Below are 27,999 nucleotides of genomic sequence, written 5' to 3'. Positions count from 1 at the left end.
TTGAACTTCCAGTGTGCTTTTCATGTATTTGTTTATTTTATTTGAAAGGCAAGGGAAGAGTTAGAGAGAAAGGAAGAGTAAACACAAGAGAGAGAGGTCTTGTATCTGCTGGTTCACTCCTTAAATACCTACAAAAGCCAAGGCAGAGCAAGGCTGAAGCCAGGAGCCAGGCACTCGGTCCAGCTCTCCCACCTAGCTGACAGGGAGCCAAGGGCTGGTTCCAAGTCACTTGCTGCGTCCCGGGGTGTACACGGGCAAGACGCTGAAACTGGGAGGAGAGCCAGAACTGTGAGCAAGACACTCCAGTGTGGGACATGCATGTCCCAAGCAGGGTCTAAGTGCTGTGCTTAAGGTCTGCTTCCCTTTTAGTGATTTTCGATGGTTTCGTCGTCATCAATTAGATGGAATTGTGTTGACCGATCAGGATTTTAAATTTAGGAAGCCGGGCCCGGCGGAGTGGCCTAGCGGCTAAAGTCCTCGCCTTGAAAGCCTCGGGATCCCATATGGGCACCGGTTCTAATCCCGGCAGCTCCACTTCCCATCCAGCTCCCTGCCTGTGGCCTGGGAAAGCAGTTGAGGACAGCCCAATGCATTGGGACCCTGCACCCGCGTGGGAGACCCGGAAGAGGTTCCAGGTTCCCGGCTTCGGATCGGCGCTCACTGGCCCATTGCGGCTCACTTGGGGAGTGAATCATGGGATGGAAGATCTTCCTCTCTGTCTCTCCTCCTCTGTGTATATGTGGCTGTAATAAAATGAATAAATCTTTTAAAAAAAAAATTGAAGAAGCCAGATTGGCATTGTGAATGGATGCCCACTAAGCAAGTTAACTTATGTGAACAGGGAGTGTTTTATATTACTGGCAAGTGTTACTGCATTGTGAGTTGCTATCAAGTTAATAGGAAGTACATTAAAAATTTAACCCCTGTGGTTTTGTTCCTGTTATCTCCTTAACTATTATGTAGACGCCTCTCGAGATTAAAAACTTGGCCATTCTTGGCTCCAGCTTTCCTTACTGTCACAGGAACTGGCAAACCCAGAGAGGATCCTGTGGAAGCTTACACAAAGCCCACACGTCCCTCCAGCTTCCACCCCTTTCTGATAATGGTAGTGCAATCCTTGGTGGCAGGTGCTTGCTGCCTCCCAGGAGATCCACTGTCTTGATTTGAAAATGCTCTTGAACTCCGGTGAAGTGTCTGTGGGGAAGACAATGTGTTTAATTGGGTCTCTCCTTGCAGCTCCTCTCCAGTGGACAGGAGGGAACTGTGGAGAGAACAATGACAGACATTCTGCATTCACACCAGGGAACACCGCACCCCCTCTTCCCTGCTGCTGACTTTGGGCCTTGTCTTGTCCCCATCACAAGCTCCCACCTGCCCCCAAGCAGGCCATGTGTTCAGTAGTAATCCACCCTCTGCCTGGATCCCTCTGGCCACTGACAAGCTCTCCTCTTCTCAGGGTCTCTGGAAGGTCTAGGGACTGGCAGTTACCACACCCCTGCTGTTCTTCCCTGGGCTGCTGTCTTATCCATAGCCCTCTTGGTCTTTGTGAAGTTTGGAAATCCCAGGTTTCCCTTTGCTCATAGGCAGCGGCAGTTATATCTGTAAATGCCCCTACTCTCTGCTCTGAGCTGTGTGCCCCATTCCAGCCTTGCCTGGTTCCCCGCCTGCTCATACTGGGCTGGCTCTTGAGTCTTTCTGAACCTTCTCTGGGATCAGGAGGGCCCTTTACAGCTCCATCCCTGTCTTCTCTCTGGGACTCGGGCCTCACCCCTGCCTCTCCAAGCTGTAATTGTCTCAGTTTGTCTTTTGTCCCACCTCCCGGAGTCTCTTCTCCCTGCGCCTCTCATCCCGAGTCTGTTTCCCCTGCCCTCCATCAGCTTCTCTGGTCCTCCCTTGCCTCCCCTGCTCCCTCCTCCCCACCAGGATCCCCGGCCCCACCCAGGCTTACCCTGCTGGGGTCTGAAGAGGCACTGTTCCACTATTGCAGCCAGGGTCAGAGCATGCAGGACCCTGTTTTTTCAGAGACTCTCCCCCCGCAGCTAGTCTTTCTGCCCCCTCACAGCCAGGAGCTTCGTTGTTCCCCTGGGGGGCTGTGTCTGGGGCCTGGAGCACATGACCTGTCTTGCTGCTCTCCTTTTTTGGAACTGGGCACTGGGAGCCCCAAATGGCCTTCTCTCCCCCACCCTCCCAGAGTAAGCATGGAGGACATTGCTTATCGTCTGCATTTTTTCCACACAGACCTGGCTCTGTGGTCAATCCCCACCCACATTCCCCTCCTTCCTTCCACACTCAGTGCTGATTTTTCATTCCTGGTACAGCAAAAACTCTGGTGAATTTTTTTTCCGCTCCTTCTGGGCCGAGCTCACACACCAGCGAAGAGACTGGCAGGCCTACAAATAGACACACCCTGCAGCCCCCCTTTCCTGGCCTGAGGAGTGTGGCTTCAAGGGTCAAATGAGGGCCTGCTGGCAAGGGGTTAAGGATGCAGAGGAAGTGCTAGCCACGGCTAAAGGGAGGAAGTGGCCGAAGTGGCCGGGAGCGGAGAGGTGCCCAGCTTGTCCTGCATCGTGACTCCAAGTGGGGCTGAGGAAGGCCAGCAATGAGTACAATGGGTTGCTCAAGTTCAGGTTAGCTTTGTGTGAATGTATACATGTGGAAAAAAAGGAAAATTTTCTAAGGACTGGATGAGACTTTCTAGAAGTTCTGTGACTGGGAGCTTCACACTGGTTGTCTGCTGGTTGAAGCCAAAAGCTGTTCTCTTCAAACATGGGCCAGGTCAGTCTGAGCCTGGCCCCCTGTATGCCTTGAGTGACCCATCTTTCCCATGCAGTCTGCAGAGGGGACCCCACCAAACCTTTACACAGACCCCTGTATGTGGGAAGTAGGGGAGGAGGCTGCAACTCCACATGGCAGTGAGGGTCTCTGCCCCTGTGGAGTGGGAGAGGCCTCACCTGCAGCCCCAGAGCCTTTTTGCTCCTCTCTCCAAGCCCAGGGTCAAGACCCCGAGGTGGGAAAGGCTTTCCAGCAGCCGCTCTGCTCTCTGGATCCTGGAATTTCCTCCTGTATTCCACCAGCTTTTTTGTTTTCCTGCAGAGGCTATAGGGCGGGAAAGGGTTGGGGGAGGGGGTGGGTGTGGATTTTCCCAGCCAGATCCCTCCCAGGTCTTGGGAGGAGGTGACAGCGTAGTGACAAGGTCAAGGGGGAGGGCAGCCTGGCCTTCCCTCCAGCGCCTGGGAACAGGGTGGGATCTTGTCCTCCAACCCTCTGGCCACTGGCAGCAGTGCCAGTCCCTGCGTCAGCTGCCTGGGCTGGGGCCAGGCAGCTCCAAGGGGGCCAGAACCTGCTTAAGCAGCCCCAGCAGCTCCTGTGCCTGGAACTGGCAGCTGGGCAGGGGTGCCTAGGGGCAGCTCAGGCCCCTGGGCGCTCTCAGGGGTGCACCTGGCTGGTCCAGCCTCTGCAGCCCCTCTGCTGGACCTGGGAGCGTACGTGGAAACTGTGTTGCCCAGAGGTGGGTGAGTGGTGTTACCAAAGGCTCCCTGAGCTGGGCTGGGTCTGTGAGATGCTGTGCCCCTGCCAGGTCTGTGGGGTGACAGGTGCTGCCAGACTGCAGGAGCTCAAGGGCAACTGGGCTCCCTGGGAGCCGTGGACAGCAGAGCTGTGATTCACACCCCACCTGTGCTGCTTCCCTTCCATGGACTCTTGGGTCCATGGCTTTGCTTCTGTAAACCTGGCTGCTGGTTCCCTCAGAGCCTCAGTCTCCACCTCCATGAAATGAGGGTGAAACCACTCCCTCCTTGACCAGGGCTGGGGCCAGGCCCCCAGCCAGCTTCATGGTTGGCCCAGCAAGAGTAAGCACTTCATTTGCTGGTTCACTCCCCCCCAAATACCTGTCACCTCCAGGCTGGGTCAGGTTGAAGCTGGAAACTGGATCCAGGTCTTCATGCAAGTGGGTGGGAGGGACACAGCTATTTGAGCCATCACTGCCTCCTAGGGCAGGCAGGAGCAGGAACCTGAGAGTGGGGACAGAGCTGGTGCGGGAACCCAGGCGCTCCAATGCCGGATGCAGAATGCAGGCATTCCTAGTCCCTGGAGCTCTGGTGTGGGATGCAGCCATGGTACCATGCACCCACCCCCTCCTTCCTTTGCTGCCAGTTCTGTGTGGGTTTGTTCTGAGTGTGAGGTGAGGCTAGAGAGGTGAGGGGGTTCCAATGAGAAGCACTCCCCAGGCAGACCATGCTGCGAGAGAGGGCCCTGGGCTCCTGGAGCACTGGGAATGGTCTGGCTGAAAGGACCTGGGCTCCAAGTTCCCCTCCTCACTCCCACAGCCCCTCCCTGCTCATGGCCAGGAACTTCCCAGGAGTCCTGCAGGCTTGGCCGGGGCAGCAACCTGCCCCTCTCCCCACACCAGGCTGGCCCAGGCAGAGGGTGACTTGTGCTACATCCAGGGACACCCACCTCTGCACCCCCACCTCCTTCTGCTGCCTGTTATGTCCCCTGGGGCTAGCTCCATGCCACCCTTTCTACCTCATAGCCTTGTGTTGGCTTGGTTATTTATGTATTTATTATTCAGGAGTTAAGTTCATTCCTCAAGTGCTAGGACCAACTCTAGACACTTCCTTCCCTCTAGGACTGAGAGAGCCTTGAATATGTTTTACTTGGCAGATCTGAACCGTGCGTCTGTGTGGGTGGGGTATAGGGTGTGCTTGTTGGGTCCCTCTCTGTCTGGTATGTTAGTCAGCCCAGGAGGCCAGGCCGGGGAGGAGTGGGTTATGTATGGGTGATGGTATTGCATGGTCGAATTCAAGCTGGCTACACGAGGGGACCTTTCATGTTCTATCACAGAGAGTTGCCCAAGGTCTGATGTTACAGACACAGGTGCATCCATCCTAACCACTAGCTGGAGCTGAGTTAGAAAGGGTATAACCTGGTCCTGTTGACATGTTGCTGCACAAACTTTGGCCCTAAAGCCCCTTCCTGCTCCTTTAGGGCGTCTGCTTCTTGGCTGTCACCATTCTTATCCCAATGCAATGTTGGCCAAACTCTGGGGCCCATGGTGACCTTCAGGGCCCCACAGCAGGCTGTTTTTTGTTTGTTTGTTTGTTTGTTTGTTTGTTTTGCTTTGGTGGCAGGGAGGTATGCATCATTTTGGAATCTGAAAATCAGAAAATTTGCCTGTATTCATGTTCATCTCCAGGGGAGCTTCTCAGATTTATTGGAATGTGCCCCCCTCACAGGCATGTACCTTGCCGGCACACCCGCTGCACTGCCTCCCTGCTACCTCTCCCAGCCCCACGTAATGGGGAGCAAGGTGGGGAACCAGGGTTGCCATGGAGACCAGGCTTCCTTGGCTGCATCAGGGCCTCTGGTGGGAGATGGGGCTCAGTCCTGGGTGCTGGCCTGGGGTTGCTCCCCCTGGCCCCATCCCCCTGGGCCTGACTTTTAACCATGAGGACTTCTTGCTTCTCTACACATCTGAGATTCTCCTTGAAGCATTGGTGGTTGCCACGGAAACAGCTCTGGAAGCAAACCTGTCCATGCAGGCTGAGAAATCCTCAAGAACAATCAGGAGATTGCCAGACTCCTCGGCTCTCCCATGGGACCCCTGCTTCCCCGGGGGGCCCTCACCGACCCTGACCCCCAGCTCGGAAGGGCCCTTGCTGCTCTCCTGCCTTCTGCAGCTGCCAGTCCCCCTCCACTCATGGTGCCTTCAAGTGGTGACATCATCCTTCCCATGAGTTAGGCATGCTTCTAAAGTGTCACCGACTCAGACAGGCCTGGGAGAGGGAAGTGGCTGTAGGGACAGAAAGGTGTGATGACTTTCCTGGGGTCACACAGAGGGGAGTGGCAAAGCAGAGCCCCAGATCCAGGCTGTCTAGCTCTGGAGCTGTCCCCCTTCTTCACTGTGTGTTTGTGTGTGCATGTTTGATCGGTTTTTTTGGTTCTTGTTATATGGCAGGCCATGTCTGATTTTGTCCCTGTTATGTTCCAAGTGCCCAGGCACGGGCTTGGCATGTAATAGCTGCTTTAATCAGTCTGTTCTGGAAGCATAGAGGAAGGGAGTCAAGCCCGCTCCTTGGCCCACTGAGTGCAGCCCCAAGCCAAGGCCAAGTTTCTCATCCGTCGGAAGCTTCCCAGCCTCTCAGAGGGCTTGAGTCAGTCTGCCCAGGAGGGGCCCATCCTCCTCTCTCTCTCCCCCTCCAATAGAACCTCTGTTTTTTGACCTCTCCCAGGCAAAGGTGCCAAACCGCACGCCTGGCTCCCGAGCCCACGCTGAGCAGACTTCCTCCTAAGGCAGGAGCCATGGAGACAGGAAGTCTTCCCAACAAGGTGGCTTGGTGGGGGACCCTGACAGGGCTGCCCCTGGCCAGATGTGCTCAGGGCCTTGGCCAGCAGAGGGGATGTGTGAGGAGAGGACTGGGAGATCCAAAGTTCCCCTTGGCTCCCACCACAGAGGCCTCCCTCCCTTCCTGAGGGAGCTGTGGAGGAGTTTTTCCATGCCTTGTCCCCTGGGGTACATCATCCACTCCTGCGACATTGACGCAGTAGCTGAGGTGGTGACAAGCGCATCCCGGTCTGTCTGGCTGAATCCTCCCATCTCCTGGAGACAGATGAAGAGCCTGAAGCTTGGAGAGGTGAAGTCACCTGCTCAGGGTCACACAGCCAGGATGTGCTGGAACTGGGATTCCCCACAGGCTTCAGGGCACATTTGGGGAGCAGAAGCCAGGAGCCCAGCCTGGAGCTCCCAACTCTCTTGATGTACTCCCTTGTCAGGCAGCTGTAGGGAAAATCCTGACATGCGTGTGACTCAGTTTTCTCATCAGTGAAGTGGGCACTAAGGGTAGTTGTCATGGTTTATGCCCCCGTGGTTTTGCTGGGAGGACCCTCTAGGCCACTTGCCTACATCACACGACGTCAGGGAACAGGGTTGGGGATTTGGAAGCGTGAAGGAGGGGCTGGAGGTCACTCAGCCATCATAACCTGCACTGGCAGAGGCCAGTGAGGTGGGACAGAAGCTTGGTTCCCAGTGAGGAGCTTGAGTGAAGGGCAGCTCTGGGAACAGCTGCAGGGGTTGTGAGCAGAGCCACAGCTCCCTCAGCTGCCCAACCCAACCACATCTGGGAGCAAGAGGAACCCTGCAGGGCCCACAGACCTGCAACCTGGCCCCCAGCCTCCTGCTGCTCCCAGACACCACAGGGCTCATCACAGCATTCCCAGGGACACAACCCTTTGCTTTGGTGCAGAGTTAGTGCCTGGCCCTATGGCAGGACGGGGGTTCCCGCAGATCAGCTCCATCCCAGCTTTACGCTGACTCCCACCTAGCGCATCCCAGCACCAGGCTCGGTGCCCTCGCCTGCTGTTGGTGCTCCTGACTGAGCTCTCTTAGGAGGTAATGGCCTTAGCCCCATTTCACAGGAGAGGCTCAGGAGAGAGAGGTGTATTGCCTGAGGCCACAGAGCAAAGCCCCCAGTGCTTCTGTGGAGGTACAATGGGGGGGGGGCTGCAGATTGACCTTGACCTTCCTACAAGACCCCTCTCTGCTGATATTTTTCCATCTCAATTTCCTGAAAGTTTTATTGTTCCTACTTCACAGTTCAGAGAGCAGAGCAACTTGCCCAGGGGTGGAACAGCATGGAACTGAGAGGTGCTGTCATCGCACTCAGCAGAGAGCCCAGAACAGACTCTGAGCCCAATCAGCACTGGTATTAGTTGAAGGTGGAGGGAACTTTGGAGATTGCTAACTCTAATTGCCTGGCTTTATCATTAGGGAAACTGAGACCATGGATGTTTCAAAGAACATCTGCTAAGAGGGGGCTGTGAGATACATGAAAAGGGACATGGGTTCCTTTTGAAAAAAACATTTATTTGAAATGCAAAGTAACAGGAGAGGGAAGAAGGAAGGAAATGGGAGAGGGAAAGAGAGAGACAGAGAGATACCTTCCGTTCTCTGGTTCATTTCCCCAGGCAGCCTAAACAGCTGATGCTGTTGCTCTGTGTCCAAGCCGGGAGCCTGGAACTCCATCCAGGACTCCCATGTGGGTGCAGGGGCTCAAGCACTTAGGTGATCCTTCACTGCTTTCCCAGGTGCATCAGCAGGGAGCAGGATTGGAAGCAGAGCAGTCAAGGATTCTAACAGGTGCTTCAGGCAGCAGCCTTACCTGCTTGATCTGAGTTAAATATCACTTCTGTCTCACCAGCCACCCAACTCTGGGTAGGACGCTTACCCTCACTGGACCCCAACTTCCCCAGCTCCAAAAGAGCCATCATCAAGGCCACTGTCCTGTGGGCCTGGGGTGCCATGATGTGCATACATGCTGCTCCCCACCCTGGTGCTCATAGCCCATATGTAGTCAGATGTTCTTAACACAAGGTCTTCCCAAAGTTTACGGAAAATGGAGAAACCTTTCAGGACTCTCAGCATCAAATTCTCTTTTCACTCCATTTTCTAGGAACTTTTAGAGTCCCCTGATTTTGCTGACCCAAATCTTCACACCTAGTTCAGCGTTCCCAGGAAGGTGGCCCCATGGGTCCCCTGCAAATGGCCAGGTCCCTGGTATGTTTAAGGGGCTGGACAGCTGTTTGTCGTCTTCTTTTTAGAGCAGAGAGTAGTGGAGGTCACACCACATGGATTAAGACCAAGGCTCCAGAAGCAAAGGACCCTGGGGTCCACATTCCTTACTCTGCCCTCCTACAGTAGCCTGGGACCTCATTGGCTGCCACCTTCCCTCTATCGCAAGGAGCCAGGAAGGGGGCAATGCTTGTGGGACCGCACCAGCTGCAGGCTGCCCTCTAAGGCTGAAAGTGGGCTGTGCTAGACTGGCTGAGGAGTTTAGGGCTGGGTCCCCAGTTCCTCAGGGGGACCTCAGAGTCCAGGCTGCTGGCCCATATGCTGAGCAGCACCCCAAGTGCGAGCTGTAGGTCAGCTCCCAGTGTGAGGGGAAGTCGGCTGTCCCTGCAGCTGTGTCAGACCACATCCTGAACAGCCTGCATCAGCAACCCCAGTGTCTGCCGCCCTCCAGGAGCGCTGTACAGAGCCTGGGGCGGGGGGTGGGTCGGGGGGGTTCGTCGGTTCGTCGCTCAGGCAGGCTGGGGTCTGACTCAAGGGATTAACGGAGTCTGGTGCCGGGCCTCCCAGGCTGGTGGGACATAAGCAAACGAGAACATTTGTTTACAGCCTGCCTCCGTGGCTGGGCAGTGTTTAGGGAAGGCGCAGACTGTGTGCCTGATGGCATGGGGTGTGGGCTGGATGCTGGGGATCCTTGTGTTTATGCACCAAATCCCTGCTGGGGAGCCAGGGCAGCTTTCTGGCCTGGAGGGAGAGATGCTGGTCTAAACGCTCTGGTGGTGGATCTTTGCAGCTGGAGGAATGGCTGCCGGACCATGAGCACCCTCCCCTTCCCCCGCACCGGGTTGCAGGGACTGTTTCTGTTCTGCCTGGGCTGGGGATACAGGAGCCTTAGTAAGAAGCTGGTCTGGATTCTGAGGATGGCTAAGGAGCTGCTAAGGGGTTGTAAATAGAGAGGAATATGGCGGCATCGCTTGCATTTTGAAAAGATCTGTTTCCCAGGTGGAAAATGAAATTGGAGCTGGAGTGAGAGACTGGCCAGGAGCCAGGCGCAGCCACATGGGGCAAGCAGGAATGAGGGGCAGATCTGTGGACTGAGGAGGATCCACAGTGAGCAGATGTGGGGGTAGTGTGGAGGCAAACGTGGGGGTAGTGTGGAGATTCTGGGTCCTGAGCAGGGGAGAAGCTGGATACCCTGAGGAGGGGAGACACTTTGAGAGCTCAGTGTTGGGGAGAAGGGATGCCAGGCAGTAGTGGGGGGAGCCTGGGGATCCCTGAGACCTGCTGGCCATCAAGGGACCAAGAAGGCTCAGGAGTCCTGAGCTCAAACAAGGCCCCTTCCAAACCCGAAAGCCAAGGGGGCCTCCTGCTCGCTGCGGTGACTCAGCCCTAGCTCCCACGTGTGGGCGTGCAACTCGGGAGGAAATTCTCTCCCGACGCAGCTAATTCTGTCCCAGGGCCGACAGCCAGGCCTGTGGCTGGAACATCTGCAGGCACTGTGTGGTTTCCAGGGCCTGAGGGTCCAAGGACTGTAACCCCCCCACACACTTTCCTGAGGTGTTCCTGGCACTCCCCAGAGTCACCAAGAGATCCCTTGTCTCTGCCCTGGAGGCAGAGGCAGAGGGAAAAGGGGCACTGGAGGATGCAGTAGTCCAGGCCACCGCTGAAGAGGGACATTGTCCAGGGCCCCAGGGGTCCTGTAGGTGCCCCTGCAGAGGCCAGTCCTTGGTTTGAATCCTGAGCTGACACTTAAAGGCTGTGTGATCTGGGATATTCGCTTCTCCTCTCTGAACCTCTAAATCTATTCCATGAGCATACAGAACCTGCTGGCACATCAGTTCCAGGTTCCGTGTCCCTCTTCTCTGTGGCTTGGGGAGCATTATTCTCCTTTCTTGGGCCTCAGTTTCCCTTGTTACAGAACAGGGAGCTTCCTGAGGGGACTCCTGGACCCTCTGAGACGTTTTGGAGACTGAGAGCTGCCAGAGGTGTCCAGGCCGCCCAGCTGCACTGTCAGGGTGGGCCATGGGGGTGGTGGGAGCTGGGAGCCGGAGCCAGGCCAACCAGGACCATTTGCAAGCAGGGAGGGATGAGTTCCCAGTCTTGCTGGTGGGCCTTCACGCCCACGAGCTCTGATAAGGCCCCTGCACTTGGCCCTGGGCCTGCTGGAGGGAGTGGGTCAGCTGCTGGCTGCAAAGGCAGAGGAGGCAGTGTGCTGGGAGAGTAGCTGCAGGCAGCACAGGCTCACAGGTGAGTTATGTGGGGGTGTCATCACAGAGGGCCTGGTAGAAGAGGGATGGGAGAGAGAGGGAGAGAAGAACTCGGACAGACAACTGAGAGGGTGAAGCAGAGGCAGACCCGAGATGGGGGAGCAACAAAGGAAAAGGAGCCAGCATTGAGAGCAGACCCAGTTGTCGGGCCGAGAAAGCGCGAGCCGCTGGCTGTCTCGGGACTGTCAACTGACAAAGAGGCACCGGACGGTGGCAGGAGAGGAAGCAGGGGGCAAGCATCTGCTGCCCAGATGGTCCTTAGTGATTGCTGGCCCCTGTGCCTCCAGGACACAGACCAGCAGGCAGGTACAGCAGGAAATAGCTGGAGGAGGAGGCAGAGTCCTGGATTTGTACAAACCTGGGCTTAACTCTCTGTACTGTCACCAAGTAGGCAGGGGTGAGAGGACAGCATGGGCAAACTGCCAGTTCCCTCCACCCCAGCCCCAGATACCACCCATGGCAGTAGCCTTGCCATGGTCTGCTGTATCCAGCATCCAGGTCCATTCCTGGTCGGGTAAGAGAGGACCCCGCCCCCATACAGGGCTCCTTCTTCAGGGACCTGCGTCAGGCATTCCCCCTGCCAGGGAGGGGCTCGGAGTAGAAAAGCACAGACCTCCCCTTGCTCCGGCACAAATCCTTGTGGAAGGTTCCAAGGGGCAGAGGCCAAAGGATTCTGGAAGGTTCCAAGGGGATGAGGAAGGAGGATGAGTCTGGCAGGGCAGACACTGAATTTGCCCTGGGTTTGCTCCTCTGTCCAGCTTCCCTGTGTGATCTCTGCTCATGGCTGACCCTCTCTGTGCCTTGGCTTCTGCATTTGTAATGGTGCTCAGGGGAGCAGCGGGAGGCTCAGGGGGCTCTGCACACATCTCTCTAATGAAATTTAAGCCAACAGCATCTGCCTGAGGTTCTTGTTCTGTGTGGCTGGAGGAACCAGATGTGACCTTGAGGCTCTGTCCCTTCCCAGCAAGAGTCCTGCGGTGCGGGTGTGGGCAGAATGCAGCCATCTGCCTGGTGACCGTCCTGTCCCCAGCAGGGGCTGGGTTCGCCTGAGTGGTACCGGGGCCCTGCACAGATGCTTCCAGCTGAGCCTGAGCTGTTACTTCACTTGACTCCTCCAAGTCCAAGCTCTTTCCTTACCCAACAGAAGATTTCTGAGTGGGGCTCTGGAGGTTGGTGGCTTGGCCTTGTGCCTGCCGTGTGGCTTGGTCAGGAATTCAGTGACCCAGGCCTTGGGCTGGCACCACCCAAACATGAACCCCAGGCATGGATTAGGGGTGTTTGCTTGTTTATTTGGGGTTTCGCTGGACCTCAGGGGAGGAAGCAGGGCTGGCATAATTACACTTCTCCATCCATGTTTGTTGCCACCATGGTCCTCTGGGAGCCCCCGCTCTCATCCCATTTTCTCTCTTCGCTGCCTTCCCATTTCCTCCCCTCTCTCCACATTCTTCTCCACTCTGTGGGCATCCTGGCCAGGGCCCTGCTGCTGCTTCGTGGGCATGGGTGCCCTAGGCATCGCTTTCCATGTGCTCTGGCATTCACAGGGGCCTGAGGTCCTTTGGCTCTAAGCTTGTGCCATGCTACTTCCTACATGCACATCAGATCAACTGCCACTTCTCACGGCTGTAAACACTGCCAGCCTCTCCTCACCCAGCTTCTCATTCATGATGAGCACTAGGGGCCTCCAGTCTCCAGCTGACATACCTGTGTTCTGGGTCCTTGACTCCTTCCCTGACCCGTAATAGGAAGCAGGCACCTTCTATTTTGGGGTAGGCTGATCTCAGTGGGCTGGGACCATGGGCCCCAAAACCAGGTGTGGGGGTGCAGGCACCTGGCCTCCCGGATGGGCCTGTGCTTGCTGGCTGCCCTCTGAGGCTGCTCCTTGGGAGGCTACCCTATTCCCAGTTCCACTTCCTCACTCCTTCCCTGGTCTTTCCTGAAATCTTTAAGTCACTGCAGGATCCCTTCTATGAGGATTTGCTCTGGAAAAGGCAGAAGATCCCTTGTCTTGACTGACCATGTACGTGAACATTTCTCTGTGGGGCACTTCCCAGGGAGTCTTCACTCTGCAATGTCCATGGGAGGCTCCGGGGTGCCTAGCATGAGCTCCCCAGCTGCCCCTGCCTGGTCAGGCAGGAAAAGGCCCAGCATTCTGGTTCTGATCACAGTCTGGGGGCTGCAGCATGACCTTGTCCTGCTCTTGCGTGCCTTTCATCCCCAGTGTGCCCAGTGCCTGAGTCTGGGTCCTTCCTGTGAGGTGCCTGTTTTTGCCACTGACCCATCTTCCTGTCAGGACTGCTGTTTGTGGATTTGCAGGGAGGGGTTCCTGGAATGTTATAGACAGTGGTGTTGGGGTTGACGATGCTGAATGTCTTCGTCTTGTGGAGTCAGGGAGTGGGTGTGTGTGTATGTGTGCAGTAGAGGCAAAGATGGTGTGTGCACCTTGGTATGCACATGCCTGTGTGTGTCGGTGTGTATGTATGTGCTGGTGTGTACAGTGGAGGCAGGGAGTGTGTGTGTATGCCTCTGGGATATGTATGTGTCTTCTATTGGGCTACTGGGTGTATTCTCTCAGGGCTGGGATGGACAGTACAGACTCTTATGTGTGACCCCCCATGTGTGCCCCAGACCTCAGACACATTATCCTGAAAAAATTTGGAAGGTGGGATTTCTTGAGGGGCTAGCAAAATAGGGCAATGAGGAGGGTGGCCCTGTGGGGCGAGGACCCTGCAGACCCTGGGACACTGGAAAGGGTGTGAGTAGATGCTGAAAACTGTGTTCTGCATTCCAGAAGGCCTGGAGGTCAAAAGTCTTGCAGTTGTGGCTACCCAGATGTGAATCTTTAACTGACTGACGATGTGACCCCACGCTCACTTTCTCACCATGGCAAAGGGAGGAATAGCACAGGGTGTTGGAGATGGACGAGCTGATGTAGTTAACATGCTTCACAGCATTTAGGCTACTGGGTGTATTTGGTCAGTTATTGTTTATCACATGGGACAAGAAACCATATGAAGCACTGCTAAGGGAAGCCCTGACAGCCAGCCCAAAATCATGCCGAAAGCCTCAGGCCAGCAGGGCTTAATGAGTTGCTACCTTTGACCTAAAAATGTGCCTCTGACCCTCCTTGTGGCCACACCAAAAAGGGAAACATGATCATTTGTAGATCATTTGTAGGTTCAAGGATGGAGAAGGAAACCAGACCCAGGGGGAGCCACAATGGTTCTTCCCCTAATTCCCAGCGTGTTTCTGTCCTGGTAAGGGCAGGCTCACTGAGGAAGTCACTACCCATGGAAGTCTGGAGGGAGCAAGGAAGGCAGCCCAGGGAAGGCAGCCCCGTGGGAGGAAGGAGAATGCGATGAGGCTCTGGATTCCACAGGATTCAGGATCTGTGGCACTCACAGAGGAGGAGAATGGAGGGTGCCGCTAGCCTGGCAAGGGGAGCCAGTGGGCATTTTTCCCTTGGACTCCTCAGATTCCAGAGTCATTCAGCCTCATGCAAGCTGGAGCCATCCTTCCTAGCCAGGCAGCTGGGGCAGTTCCCAGGATCTTGGATGGCATGCTTTGTGTACTCTGAGTGTCCAAACGGGTGCAAGTTATGTGCCTGCACCAGTGTCATCAATAAGAGACCCTCAGAAAGCTCGTAGAAGAACTGAAATGGTGAGCTTATTTCTGTACCCAGAGATAGTACTGAAATCCATGCCTCCAAGGCAATTTCAAAGAGCTCATGGAAAATGCATATGAAGGAAAAGCTGTGCATGGATTTGCATAAACATCACAGCAAAATTAAAATGTAACATTTCTTTCTCTTTTCCCATAAATGTTGGGAAGAAACCACAGATAGAGTGACAGAGACTTTTTTTTTGCCTCCAGGAGCTTCCTTGGCTATGGAGGGTTCCAGGTGTGTGAGCCACTAGAGTTCTATAGCTTTTGAATATCTATGACTGGCAAAGGACAGGTGGTCATTTCATAGGACACGAGGCAAGGATTGAAACGTGGAGAGTCTGGAGCATAGAGAAGCAAAATGCTCAGCAGTGTTCTTCTGATCTGCCGCTGGGTGGGGCAAGCAAGAGGGCAGGAGAGCCCTGGTCCTCCTCCCACGTGCCCTGGCCAAAGCCATCATAGGAGGGAGTTGTGAGAGGAAGCCGTAGAAGTCATGTGACAGCGGCAGCAGCCATTCTGACCTCTCAGGCTTCATGCATGTGGTTCTGCATCCATGGATTCAGCCAGCCGTGTATGGGAAATGTCTGGAAAAAAAGCACTGTGCCCACACTGAGCATGTGCAGTACTCATCAGTCCACCATGGGTCCCTGGATGGAGGGTCCAGCCGCAGTTTCCGTGGAATGTGCATCATCTGAGGTGTGGTCCATCGCCCAGAGAGGCCGCAAGGAGCTCAGGAGATCATGCACCCTTTATGCGAGGACCTGGGCAGCTATGGATTTCCACGTCCACAGAGGGGGGTGGCCATGTCGGCCGTGTCCCATGAACACCACGTGGTCACTGTCCTTGACATGTGACCTCTAACCCCCTACCACCACTTTACCAGGCAGGAGCTGGTCTTTTCATGTCCGTTTTACAGACAAGGCAGCTGTGGCACAGAGAAGCCCAGCATCCCAAGGGAGTTGCTACAGACCCAGGATTAGCACACAGGCAACCTGGTCTGACAGGAAGGACGTGTGTTGGGATAGAGCAGAAGCTAAGGGTTAACCTGGAACCTGTGGCCCCTTCTGTAGCTTTCTGTGGAGAGCTCAGGGCCTTGGGGGTGGGGTGCACCAGCAAGGGATGCTGACGCATTCAGACCCAGCGGGGATGAGCTGTGAGGCAGGGACAGACACATCCAGAGGATGTCAGGGTCACCCAGGCCCTTCCCAACTCGGCCCAGATTCAAAGGCACAAAGACGTGGCCCATGACCTCGAGTGGCTTCCGGCCCGGGTGAAGAGCAGACGTGACATCATCTGTGTACGGCCATGCTTCTGCAGATGCTGTGCCAAGTGCTACTCCTGGGAAGCCAACAAGGAGGACTTCTGGGCTAGGGAGACACTGGGTGGGTCCTCCTCCTCCTTCCTTGCTAGCACTTGTCTCTTAAACTTGGATGTGAGATGTGCATTGGGACACAGTAGGGTGAGCTGATCATCGGGAGGCCCATGTCCCTTACTGGGTGTCGGAGTGTCATTTCCTGCTGATGTACAGCCTGGGAGGCAACAGATGATGGCTCAGGCACTTGGATCCCTGCCCTCCATTTGGGGGACCCAGATGAAGTTCCAGGCTCCTGACTTCAGCCTGGTCCAGCCCCAGCTGCTATGTGCATTCAAGGTAAACCACAAGACGGAAGAGCTCTGTCTCTGTTGGTGTCTGATGCTCTACCTTCACCAAGTACATTAAAAGTAAACATTAAAAAAATAAGCTGAGATGCTGTCTGCCCCCTCCCCTCAAGTCCCCCACCCCAGGCAGAGGACCAGCCCATCCTCTGGGCTTTTTGGAATATCTGAGCTTGTCCAACCCAGCTCCAGCTGTGTACACCTTGTGGGACCCCAGCTGAGCCTTTGCCTCATCCCTTGGCTGCACAGCCTGGCTTGAGGAGTGTGGATGCAGCCATTTGTTGTTCCTCAGACCCACTTGGTAGTGGTCATCTACTTGGACAGATCATGATTTTTTAAAAAAGATTTATTTTATTTTCACTGGAAAGTCAGATATACAGAGAGGAGTAGAGACAGAGAGGAAGAACTTCCATCTGCAATGGCCGGAGCTGTGTAGATCCAAAGCCAGGAGCCTGGAATTTCTTCTGGATCTCCAACACAGGTGCAGGGTCCCAAGGCCTTGGGTCATCCTCGACTGCTTTCCCAGGCCACAAGCAGGGAGCTGGATGGTAAGTGGGGCTGCTGGGATTAGAACTGGTACCCATATGGGATCCTGGCATGTGCAAGGCGAGGACTTTAGCTGCTAGGCTACCATGCTGGGTCCCAAATCGTGATTTTTGGGAACAGTGTAGAAAGGTGGTTATGAGTTCAGATTCTACAGAGCAGGCTCAAGTCCTGGCTGTCCCTCCCTGTGCCTGCATGCTTGGGCAAGGGTCTTTGTTTTTTAAGATTGAATTATTTATTTATTTTAAAGGTAGAATTACAGAGAGAGAGAGAGAGAGAATCTTTTATCTGCTGGTTCACTCCCCAAATGGTTGCAATAGACAGGGCAGGATCAGGCTTAAGCTGGAAGCCGGGAGCTTCTTCTAGGTCTCCATGAGTGCAGGGACCCAAGCACTTGGGCTGTCTTCTGCTGCTTTCCCAGGACTAAGCAAGGGACCGGATAGGAAGTAGAGCAGCCAGGACTTGGCACCATGCCCGTATGGGATGCCAGCATTACAGGCAATGATTTTACCTGTCATACCACAATGCCAACCCCACCAAGGATCTATGCCCATGCATTTTCCTGGTTGCTGTAAATGAAAGCCACTCAGGCATGGACCCCCACCCCGCCACTGCCTCTGGGCCTCTCTGGGACTCCTTCCCTTACAGAGAGGTGGTGATTGCCACTCCTTCCCCGCCTACCCCTGTGCTGACATTGAACTCACAGCCCTCCATGGAAATTTCTAAGTAGTTTTTCTTTAATAAAAACAAAAGCTGACTTCCACGTAATAAAATCTGACCTCGGCCCTGTAGGGGGCCAACAATGACTATGGGTTGTGGGAAGGCTGATATCAGCATGACATCTTCCACCCTGAGACATCTGGGGGCTGAGCCCCTGGTCAGGGTGAGGAAAGCTCCAGCAGAGCAAGTTGCAGGGACTCTGCTGTACGTCAAACTCCACCCATAACCTGTGTCCCTCTGGGCACTGACGTGATCAGTAGTGTTTGCTGAAGGCCACTGTGTGTGGCATCCATCTAAGTGTTCCACATTTCTGATTTTTTAAATTTTTTTTTAACTTAGGAGGGAGAGAGGAAGGGGGAAAGGTGCTGGTCTGCCAATTTAGCTTTCAAATGCCTGAAATAGCCCTGGCAGGGTCAGGCTGAAGGTGGGAGAACTCTATGCAGAGTTTCCACAAGGACAACAGGAACCCATCCCTTGAGCCATCACCTGCTGCCTCCAGCATGTGCATGCGCAGGAAGCTGAAGCCAGGAGTGGGGCAGGAAATCAAATCTGAGTACTCTAGTACAGGACACAGGCATCTTAGCCTCTAGATTAAATGCACGTCTTTAGTTCATACAACCACTCTTTGAGGAGAGTTTTCCCTGATTAGAGAGTGGAAACTCAGATTTAGAGAGGAGAAATCGGCTACCTAAAGTCCAATGGCTGGTCAGCCACTGAGGCTGGGTTTGAGTCATGCACACGACCTCTGCCCCAAGTCTCTCCAAGTTGGCAAAAGTCTTTGCTTGTTCTTCTTTAGACTGGGAAAAAGCCTGGGAAGGGTGGTGGTACAATGGGGCCTCCAGAGGAGAGCCAGTTAGGTTGTGTGCCTGGTAGACACTCAGTGTCTGGCTGCATCCCAGCTCCCCGTAACAGCAGGATGTACATCACATTCACTGTACTCACAGGGCCCAGAGAATGATGCTTCTTTCTGAGCCTCAGTTTCCACATTTCTTACAGTGGAATATAAAAAAAGAATATAGCACCTGCCTAGCAAGTGACCAGATGACAGGAAGGACATGGACATGGAGCACCTGCTCTGCTCCATTCTGTGTCTTCTCTGCCCAGCTCTGTGTTTTCTGGGTCCTAGCTGTGGATTTGCATTGGGTCATCCCCATGTTCCCTCCTGACTCTTCCTTTCATGTGCTGCTTCCTCAAGCTTTCAACCATAGGTGTGCTGAGGGCCTCTGCTGCAGAGCTCTGGCCAGCACAACCATGAACGATGAGGGACTCAGGTCTGTGTAGGAGAAAAGGGACCACTGACCTCGTGCGAACCCGGGGGTGGTGTCAGCATGGGTTTTGGAAGCAAGGCTAGGGCCGAGTTCCCAGCACCTTGCGTCTTTCCTCTATTGAACTTAGCATCCTTGTAATTTTGTCACCTTTTTTAGTCTTCTCCGCTAATATGTACGGGAGAAAGGATCCAAAGAAGCAAAAGGTCTTGGCTTGTTGGGAGACAGACTCTGAAGCTTGGACAAGCTTGGACAAGCCCTGTGATTGGTCACTCTATGTGTCTTCATTCGCTCACCTGTTGAGTGGGGTTTAAAACTCGCCTACCATCACTGACTGGTTGGAAGGGCTGTGAGAGTCCCTGTACAATTCCTTAGACTTGTGCATGGCTCACAGGAGAGTTTGTTCAATTTAAAAAAAATACCAAAGCAAGAATGGCTAAGCTACCCACCAGCCTTTCTCAGAGCCGGAGAAGACAGTATCTTCCTTACATACTGGTTGGCCTCAGAAAGCTGGTTCCAATCCAATGTCCCTCATGGCCTCTGCCTTCTCTTGCAGAGAATGGAGGAGGAAGACTACAACTCCTCCCTCGCCTACAGCGATGACTACACAGATGATTTTGACTCCCTTGTGGTCTTGGAGGAGCTATCTCCTGTGGAAGCCAACGTGGCCAGGATCTTCCTGGTGGTGGTCTACAGCCTTGTCTGCTTCCTCGGCATACTGGGCAACGGCCTGGTCATCGTCATTGTCACCTGCAAGATGAAGAAGACGGTGAACACGGTCTGGTTCCTCAACCTGGCCGTGGCGGATTTCCTGTTCAACGTCTTCCTCCCCATCCACATCGCCTATGCCGCCATGGACTATCACTGGGTGTTTGGGACGGCCATGTGCAAGATCAGCAACTTCCTGCTCATCCACAACATGTACACCAGCGTCTTCCTGTTGACCGTTATCAGCTTCGACCGCTGCGTCTCTGTGCTCCTCCCCGTCTGGTCCCAGAACCACCGCAGTGCCAGGCTGGCCTACATGGCCTGCGTAGTCATCTGGGTCCTAGCATTCTTCTTGAGCTCCCCTTCCCTTGTCTTCCGGGACACAGCCAACCTGCATGGGAAAACCTCCTGCTTCAACAATTTCAGCCTGTCTGCGGCTGCCTCTTCTCCCCCTGGGCCCACTCATTCCCGACTGGACCCTGTGGGATACAATCGGCACATGGTGGTGACCGTCACCCGTTTCCTCTGTGGCTTCCTGATCCCTGTCCTCATCATTACCGCCTGCTACCTTACCATCGTCTGCAGGCTGCGGCGCAACCGCTTGGCCAAGACCAAGAAGCCATTCAAGATTATCGTGACCATCATCATCACCTTCTTCCTCTGCTGGTGTCCCTACCACACGCTCTACCTGCTGGAGCTGCACCACAGCGCTATGCCTGGCTCCGTCTTCAGCCTGGGCGTGCCCCTGGCCACCGCCATTGCCATTGCCAACAGCTGCATGAACCCCATCCTGTACGTTTTCATGGGTCAGGACTTCAAGAAGTTCAAGGTGACCCTCTTCTCCCGACTGGTAAATGCCCTGAGTGAAGACACAGGACATTCCTCCTTCCACAGCCACAGAAGCTTCACCAAGATGTCATCCATGAATGAGAGGACTTCAATGAATGAGAGGGAGACCAGCATGCTTTGAGGTTCCTGGAGACAGAACCCCAAGGCGAGAATCTCTTCAGCACCCTGGGATGCCCACTGCATTTTGTCCTTGGTTGGGGGAGGGGGAGGTACACAGTATTTAAAACTGGGACTCCAGATGGAATGGTGGAGTCTTCTTGGAAGTTGAATGGTGAAGTTGTCTTCTTGGAAGACAACTTTGAGGGGCTCTGGCCCCTGCTCTCACCTGGCATTTGTTACTGGCAGTGGGGGAAGCCTCTCCTGCAGCTGCCACGCCACACGCCACTGCTGGGATGCTCCCTCCCTTCCCTCAGCTTCTCAGCTCTGGCCCTCTTGGTACTTGCAATCCAATCCTGGGTGGGAAGGGGGGTGTGGGCAGAGGTGGGTAGGCTTTCTTATTGATTTCCTCAAAGCCTGGCTGGAAACTGGTCCATTGTGCACCTTGGGGAAACAAGCTGGGAGGTTCCCTGGGGCAGCAGAGTGTGTCCCTGGGCTCAGCCCCAGAATCCCAACCAGGGCCTTGTAGGGAACTCCCTGAATTGTGCTCCTGCGAGGTGGACTGTGAGCACCTGGCGCCTCGTCACTGCAGCAGGTGCAACCGTCCTGTTTACAAGTGATGAAGCCGCAGCTCAGCGGGCAGAGGCAGCCTGCCCAGCATCTCACGCAACTGGGCCTGAACTGTCTGGCTACATTCTTCTGTGGGGACTTTCCTGTTGAGAATATTCTAGACTGCAGTGCAACAATCAGCACTTTTCACTTTGAGCACTTTACCCGTGTTATCTCATTTATTCCTCCCAGCATTCCCAAGTTAGGTTCCAGTCCTGCTTCCCCTTTAGAGCCAGGAAGCTGAGGCTCAGAGAAGCTAAGTCCTTTGCCCAGTGGCTCCCAGCTGGTCTCTGCCGGAGCTTGGATTTGAAACTCAGTTTGCGAGGGCTTGAAATGCAGCATCAGAGAGACTGAGGCCAATCCTGAAGCAGATGACTGTGAACATGGTCTCAAAGCAGCTTTATGAATCACTTCTCCAAAGACCCAACAAGGCTGAGAAGATGCCATCGGCCTCCAGCTCCCATGCCAGCCAGCAAATGGCTCTGCACCCCTGAGAGAAGGTGGAGGGCAGAGAGAGAGAGAGAGGCAGGAGGCAGCCATGTGTGGGCCTGAGGCCCCAGGGCCTCCTAGTGTCCACATGCTCTTTCCCAAAGTCTGCCGTCAACACGAAGTCAGAGACAGCCGACAGCCACCGACTCACACTTCATTAAGACAGCCTGTTCCCTGCCACTTTGGCCCTGTATGCATGGGACAAGGTGTTCCCAAAGGGAGCCCACACTGGGGCCTCCAGATGCTTCTGGGGATCTGAAACTGAACAGAGAAGCTTTCCCTGGGACCCAGTGTTCCCTGTCACTATCATACATCTGCAGGTTTACGTTGGAGCGACCAAGGCACATGACAGCATAGGCATTGCCCCAGGGCTTCCCAGCGACCTCCCCTTCCTCCTCTCTTCACCCAAGGGATAGAAGCTCTTCCTGGCCAGGGTGAAGGAGACAGGAAGCACACTTCACACCAGCCACCGTCCTCGTTGGAGCCAGGCCTCCTTCCTGGCCACGCCAAGTCTCTGGGTCTGACTGTAGCTTCCCTCACATACATAAACATAACCATGATATTCATCTTGGGTGCCGTGAGTGTCTCTGAAGGTCCAGAAAGTTTGCAAAGAATCGAAAGGCAGGTGTACTTCGATGTGAGCACATTTTGAAATCCACACACACAGTGTTTCCATAACACACATCTTCCATGGCCCTTTCTTCAGTTTTGCGTGAATTTCAAACATTTGCACACCAAGACAAACTTATCCTGTTCCATTTCCCTGCAAACCTTTCCAAGCACCCTTGTGCACGACTTGCTATTCTCAACGTTTGTTCACCCGCATGACACAGCAGGCACCAGTCTGCCCAAGTGCCCCAGAGCCCTCCCTCTTGGCAAAGGACCCAGCCGTGAGCAAGGACTCAGTGTTGTCTCCTGGGGAGGTGGGTGGGCCAACGGGTTAAGAGGCAGAAGAACAGGAAGAGAGGCTGCCTGGCAGAGGAGACATGTAGGAAGAGAGTGGATAGGACCCTGGCTTCTGCAGACCCCTAAGCCTCAGCTTGCCCCTGTAGAAGCAGCGCTGACTCACCCACATGGGCAGTGCGAGGAAGTGGGACTCCGAGAACAAGCTGCACCTGTTCAGGCTTGCACGGTGGTCAGTGATGGGGCTGCTGGGGCTGCTTCAGTCCCAGGAAGGAAAGAGAGAGGGAGGGAGAAAAGGGAAGGGAGGAAAAGAGAGAGGGAGAAGCATGTCCCTGCAGTATTCCACCAGAACCAGCTTGTCCAGTGCCCCACTAAGCTCTCTCTCTCTCTCTTTGGGCCCAGAACACAAGCAATTAAGACTCTTGGAAAGCAGAAGGAAGATGAAGGGGCAGGAAGACAGGGCAACAAAAGAGGTGGACAGGGAGGAAGGCAACCCGAAACCACCTCAGGACATGGGAGCCAGTGAGGACAGGGCATGGGGCAGCAGATGGCCCTACAGAGCCCCTGGGGAGGACTCGGTGCCTTGCCAGCCCCGGCCAGGCTCCCCTGGGGCCCACCCATCAGAGGCTTCCCTGACAGGCTCACAGCCACCAAGGACTCCGGGATGTTCACTTTCAGGGAGGAGGCCCAGAGATGTAGGCTTTGAGGGGGCCACAGGCCCAGGCGCTGACCAACGGGGTTGTGGCCCAAAGCTGAGCCTTGGGTCAGCTCTGGTGTGGTTAGAAGTCAGGGTGGGAAGGAGGAGGCAGAATCCACTAGCGAGAACCACAGGGACATTCCAGCTGCTCTTACCAGGTTGTCCAGTGTTGCCAGTGCGCCTTCAGAGGAGCCCACAGAAGGAGGTGGTCAGTAATTCCTGCCCCTGCCTGAGCTGGTCTCCTGCTCCCTGCCCCCTGCTGTGCCCCGTTGCCCTGGGCCTGTAGATGCCAAACTTTGGATCTGGAAACTGCTCCTAGGGCCCAGGGGTAGCATGAGACCACCACGAAATAGGTCACCTACTGCTGGGTAAGTTCCGTTGAGGACCAAATTTCTCTACACTGAACATCTGGCTTGGTTCCAGAGGCTCTCACCTCAGTCCCTCCACCCCCTGCACCACCCACCTTGCCTGCCCCATTCTCCTCACGGGATGGCTACTGAAGTGGAATGAACTGTCTAAAATCACACAGCAGGGCTGGGCATGATAGCCTAGTGGCTATAAAGTCATCACCTTGTTTGTGCTAGGATTCCATACAGGTGTCAATTCGTATCCAAGCTGTTCCACTTTCTCTCCACTTTCTATCCTGCTTGTAGCCTGGGAAAGCAGTCAAGGATGGCCCAAAGCCTTGGGACCCTGTACCCACATGAGAGACCTGGAAGAAGCTCCTAGCTCCTGGTTTTGGATCAGCTTAGCTCTAGCCGTTGTGGGCATTTGGGAAGTGAATCAGTGGTCTGAAGATCTTTCTGTCTGTCTTTCTCTCTGTAAATGTGACTTTCCAATAAAAATAAATTAATTAAAAAAATTACACAGCAACGGGGGACACCCACCTACATGCAGCCTAACATCCAGCACTTTTGGGCTTCAGGGAATCTGACTTTTGAAAAGAATTTCTCTCCACTTGTTTCATTTTCTTAGCAATCAGGGATACAAAAGGGCCATAATTCACCCGAGGCCACTTTCAAACCAGGAGCCCCAGCCTCCTCACTCCCCAGTCCTGGGTCCTTCGCACTGCTCAGGCCACTGGAGGACAGAAGCTCCCACCTACACGTTCACCCATTCAGTTTTTCGCCCACCCAACATCCACTTTTATACAACCCATCAGTTTATCTCAACATCCATATACTCATCTACCTAACCTCAGCATTCACACACCCACCTATCCATACTATCCTTCCACCATCCACCCCAACGTCCAAGCCTGCTTCAGCTCAGCGAACTTCAACCCATCCATTGACCTCAACCATACACCCATGGACCTCATCCATTCACCCAGCCACTCATCCATGCTTGCCTCTATCCCCAGTTCCCCTCCATTCACTTAACATCTATCCATCTATTCACCCCAACACCCATCTGCCTCTACATGCAACATTCACCTAGCAATTTACCCCAACATCCACCTGTCCACCCTCCGGCCAGCCAGCCAGCCAGCCAGTCACATGACCACCATTAGAGCCACCAAACTCTCTAATCCATATAAGCACATGTAGCTTCTGATCTTGGCTAGGCCCTATGGCAGGCACTGGGGCCTCAGAGATGACCCAGACACATAGTCCCTATCATCATGAGCTCATTCTCTGGCTTATGGGAGAGACCACAAAGAATATGCGTAGCCCAGTGGAATGCAGCTGCTGTAAGGACCACCCACATGCTGGAGAGGGGCTGGCCCATTCTGAAGGCCAAGAAAACATCCTTGGGCAGAGACACTTGTGTAGAAGAGGGGTGGGCATTGACTTGATGGGGTGGGGGACACTAAGATGTTGGTACTTTAGGTGGGGGGACGGTGTGGGCAGTGGTATTGCTATGGGAGGGAGCAATGATTACTGGGGATTATAAAGGGAGTGTGGGCTGCAGCCGTTAAGGGGGTAAGCTTAGGACCAGGAAGGGAGAGAGGAGGGCAGGGCCTTCACCCTGGAAGGAAGAGGAGGACATATACAGGGGTGGTACCTGCCCAGTCCTGCCTGGTGACATGATGTCCCAACCTGCTCTGCAGGGGGAAGTCAGAGGAGGAATAGAGGGAGACCAGGCAGATGGTGCAGCCTTCACGGAGCGAGACAGTGGCTGAACTGGGGAAGGATGGCACAAGGGGGCTCTCAAGAAGAGAGTTCAACACAGCCCAGGCCTTCTCAGGGGAGCCGTCAGTGGGAAACCAACCCTGGGCTCGATGCTGCTACACAGAAGCTCGGCATGCAGCTTTATTGGTGAAAATTAATTGTAAATATTATTCAGATCTCCCTCCAAGTGCACAATTAGATCTCTCAGGGGAACTCTCTGAGTGTAGAGCAAGGCTATATAAATAATCCATATATTAGCCCAAGGAGGAGCAGCTGCAATCATGGGTCCTAAACCGTGGGAATTTATGCAGAGGGGGCTGCAAGCCTGTGGAATCGGGGCTTCACCTTGAAGGTCACCTGAGTGCTGTCCTGGGAGATCTTCCAGAAGTCTTTCCTCCCATGGGGCGGGGCTAGCCCCAGACGCATCAGCGTAGATGCCTGATGTCCAGGCATACAGATAACTGCCAGGTAGAGCCGACATGCCAGCTCCAACATGTGCATCATCTGGGGAACTGCAGCTGGACTCTGTGATCTGGAGCAAGCTCTTCAAACACCCCATACTCTCCCTTTTTAAAAAAATCTTACAGATGCTTCTGAAATGTAATGAAGTAGTTTCATTTGTTTGAAAGACAGCCCTCCCCTCCCCCCCCGCCATCCCTAGCCATTGTCTCGTTTACTCTCAACTTGCCCGCAACAGCTGGTGCTGGGTCAGGCTGAAGGCAGGAGTCAGAGACTGCATCTGGGTCTCCCCTGTGCATGACAGGGACCCGAGCTTGTAAGCCACTGCTGCTGCCTTCCAAGGTGCCCGTTAGCAAGAAGCTGGAATTGGAGCGGAGCTGGGTTTCAAACCCAGGCACTGCTGGGCCCCAACACCCCATACTTCTAGAGATGGTTTCTAGTGGCTGCAAGCAGTGACTGATGCCTTTTGTCAGTGTTTAGCCCCCCTCCATCTCAATGTGCAGTGGTCTTGGCAAGGGTGGTCTTCTCAGCTTTGCCTCATGACCCCTGCTACAGGCCACAGCCAGAGAGAGCCCCTGCCCCTCCCCTGGCCCACGCAGCCCTGCACAGCTCACCCTGACTCCTCCCCCTTCCCCTCTGTAGTTTGTGCCTCCCTCTAGCCAGGCAATCCTTGCCATCTCCCCAGACAAAACAAACAGCAGATACGCAGCAACCACACAGCCAAGGCTGCGTCCACTTGCTGTCCCTGGGCCAGGCTACTCTGCTTCTGCTGTTCCATCCCTTTCTGGTCTCTGCCCCAACCCCCCACCTCCCATCACCCCTCAGGGAACAGGCCATCGTCAGACGGCCCCCAGCCCTAGTCAATGTCTGTCACATCCTTGGCTAGTTGTCCTTATCATGCTTACTGCCTATGCCTGAAGTCACTTTCCTGACTTCCGTATTTGCTACCTGGAGCCTGTGGTCCTCCTGTGTGGTGAACTCCAGGGGGGCAGGTCCCAATCCCTGTCCTATTCCCTGCCACACCCGCAGCATCCCAAGCAGAGCTCTGCCCAGAAAAGCTGCTCCAGATGCATTTGTAAACTAGTAGGAGAAATGACCGCAAGGTGACATTGTCGGGCTCCTTGTCCTTGGTTTTCAGGAGGCCCTCTGTGCAAATACTGCCTTTTGAAGATGTCAACTTTCTGCTTTCAATTTCCATGAGTGCCAGAGGTGGGGCTGAGATCATCTCTCAGATTACAGACCTGGAAACTGAGAACCAAATCACTTAGTTTGGAAGCAGAGGGGCTGCGGGTCCTTCCTTGCCCCCTGAGGAGCCGTCACAGTCATTGAAGGTTTTAGCCACGCCTAATTAATTGCAGCCCAAACAGAAAAGAGCCAGATGCCCTCTCCCCTGCACCCCAGACATGCCTTCCCCTGCTGTTCCTTAATCCTCTTCCACTCCAGGGTTCTGAGGAGACTTCCGGCTGGCCCGACTAGGACCGCAAACTTCCTGCGTTTGTACCTCCGCTTGGAAATTGTGGATGCAGCAATCAGTCAGCATGGGGGCCATGTGGGGCACTGGGTAATGCCTGACACTTGCCCAGGGAGCACTGCAGTTCAGAGGCAGCCCACAGTCCCTGGATGCTGGCTTCTGTCATGCAGGCCTTTGGCGTTCTTGGAGCATACTTGCAGGCAATGGGATGAGTCTCTGCTTTGTTCCCGGATGTGGAAGCTGTGCAGAGAGGTGCAAAGGGTAGGGAATGCTCAGTCTGCTCTGACAAGAGCCTGGGGAACCTGGTTGAGGACATGAGGTTAACAATGCCCAGGTTGCTGTCTGAAGTGGTCAGAGGTGACTCATCCTGGTCCTCAGAGGTGATGATGAAGCTCAGAGCAGTAAGTTCTCCAGGACCACACAGCTGCCTAGACTTGGGAGGTGCCCCGAGCATCTGCTCCATATCAGGCTGTGGGCAGGCAGCAGCAGATCCACGCTGTGCGCTCCCTCCCATGTGCAGTCACAGGAATGGGCGCTCTCAAGAAAGAGGATGCTCCATCCTTAAAATCTCAAAACAGGAAAGCGATCTTGGGACCACAGCATGTGCCCACCTCGGGCAGGCCAGCAGAGGGCAGCACTGTTCACCGGCGTCGATGACCTGTAACATTGAAAGTTACCCAGTCTGGCTGGAGGGAGGAGGAGATACAGGGACCACAGAGGGGGCTTGTGGTGCCCTTCTGTCCTCTCACCGTGGGGACAACTGGCTCTTTGGTGAGACTCTGAAACGCCACTGACTCCTGGCTTCCTTGGGGATGTCCACCTGTTTGTAAACTTCCTCCTGGATCGTGGGCCACAGACGGTTCAAGGATGTAGAGAGATACATGGAAATGCCCACCCAGGCTTAAAATGCCTGAGGTGAAAAGGCCCTGG

At 54.6% G+C, this 27,999-nt stretch overlaps 1 protein-coding gene across 5 annotated transcripts in view; it reads left to right on the top strand.

Moving 5' to 3' along the window:
• CMKLR1 (chemerin chemokine-like receptor 1) overlaps window positions 1–27,999 on the top strand; it is a 718,021-nt gene that overhangs the window by 126,349 nt on the left and 563,673 nt on the right. For 4 of the 5 annotated variants that reach the window (XM_058656663.1, XM_058656662.1, XM_058656664.1 and 1 more), the window contains one exon: window positions 19,231–20,475. In XM_058656663.1, the coding sequence (XP_058512646.1) occupies window positions 19,231–20,352 (1,122 nt within the window). In that variant the 3' untranslated portion in view covers window positions 20,353–20,475. Of the gene's footprint in view, window positions 1–12,785; window positions 12,848–19,230; window positions 20,476–27,999 lie in introns of those variants that run through there. The other variant, XM_004591907.2, reaches the window with a different exon arrangement.

This window comes from Ochotona princeps, chromosome 29 (assembly GCF_030435755.1).
Source record: "Ochotona princeps isolate mOchPri1 chromosome 29, mOchPri1.hap1, whole genome shotgun sequence".
NCBI classification, from domain to species: domain Eukaryota; kingdom Metazoa; phylum Chordata; class Mammalia; order Lagomorpha; family Ochotonidae; genus Ochotona; species Ochotona princeps.
Note: the sequence above shows the minus strand (reverse complement) of the source record. Positions and strands in the feature narration are given on the sequence as shown.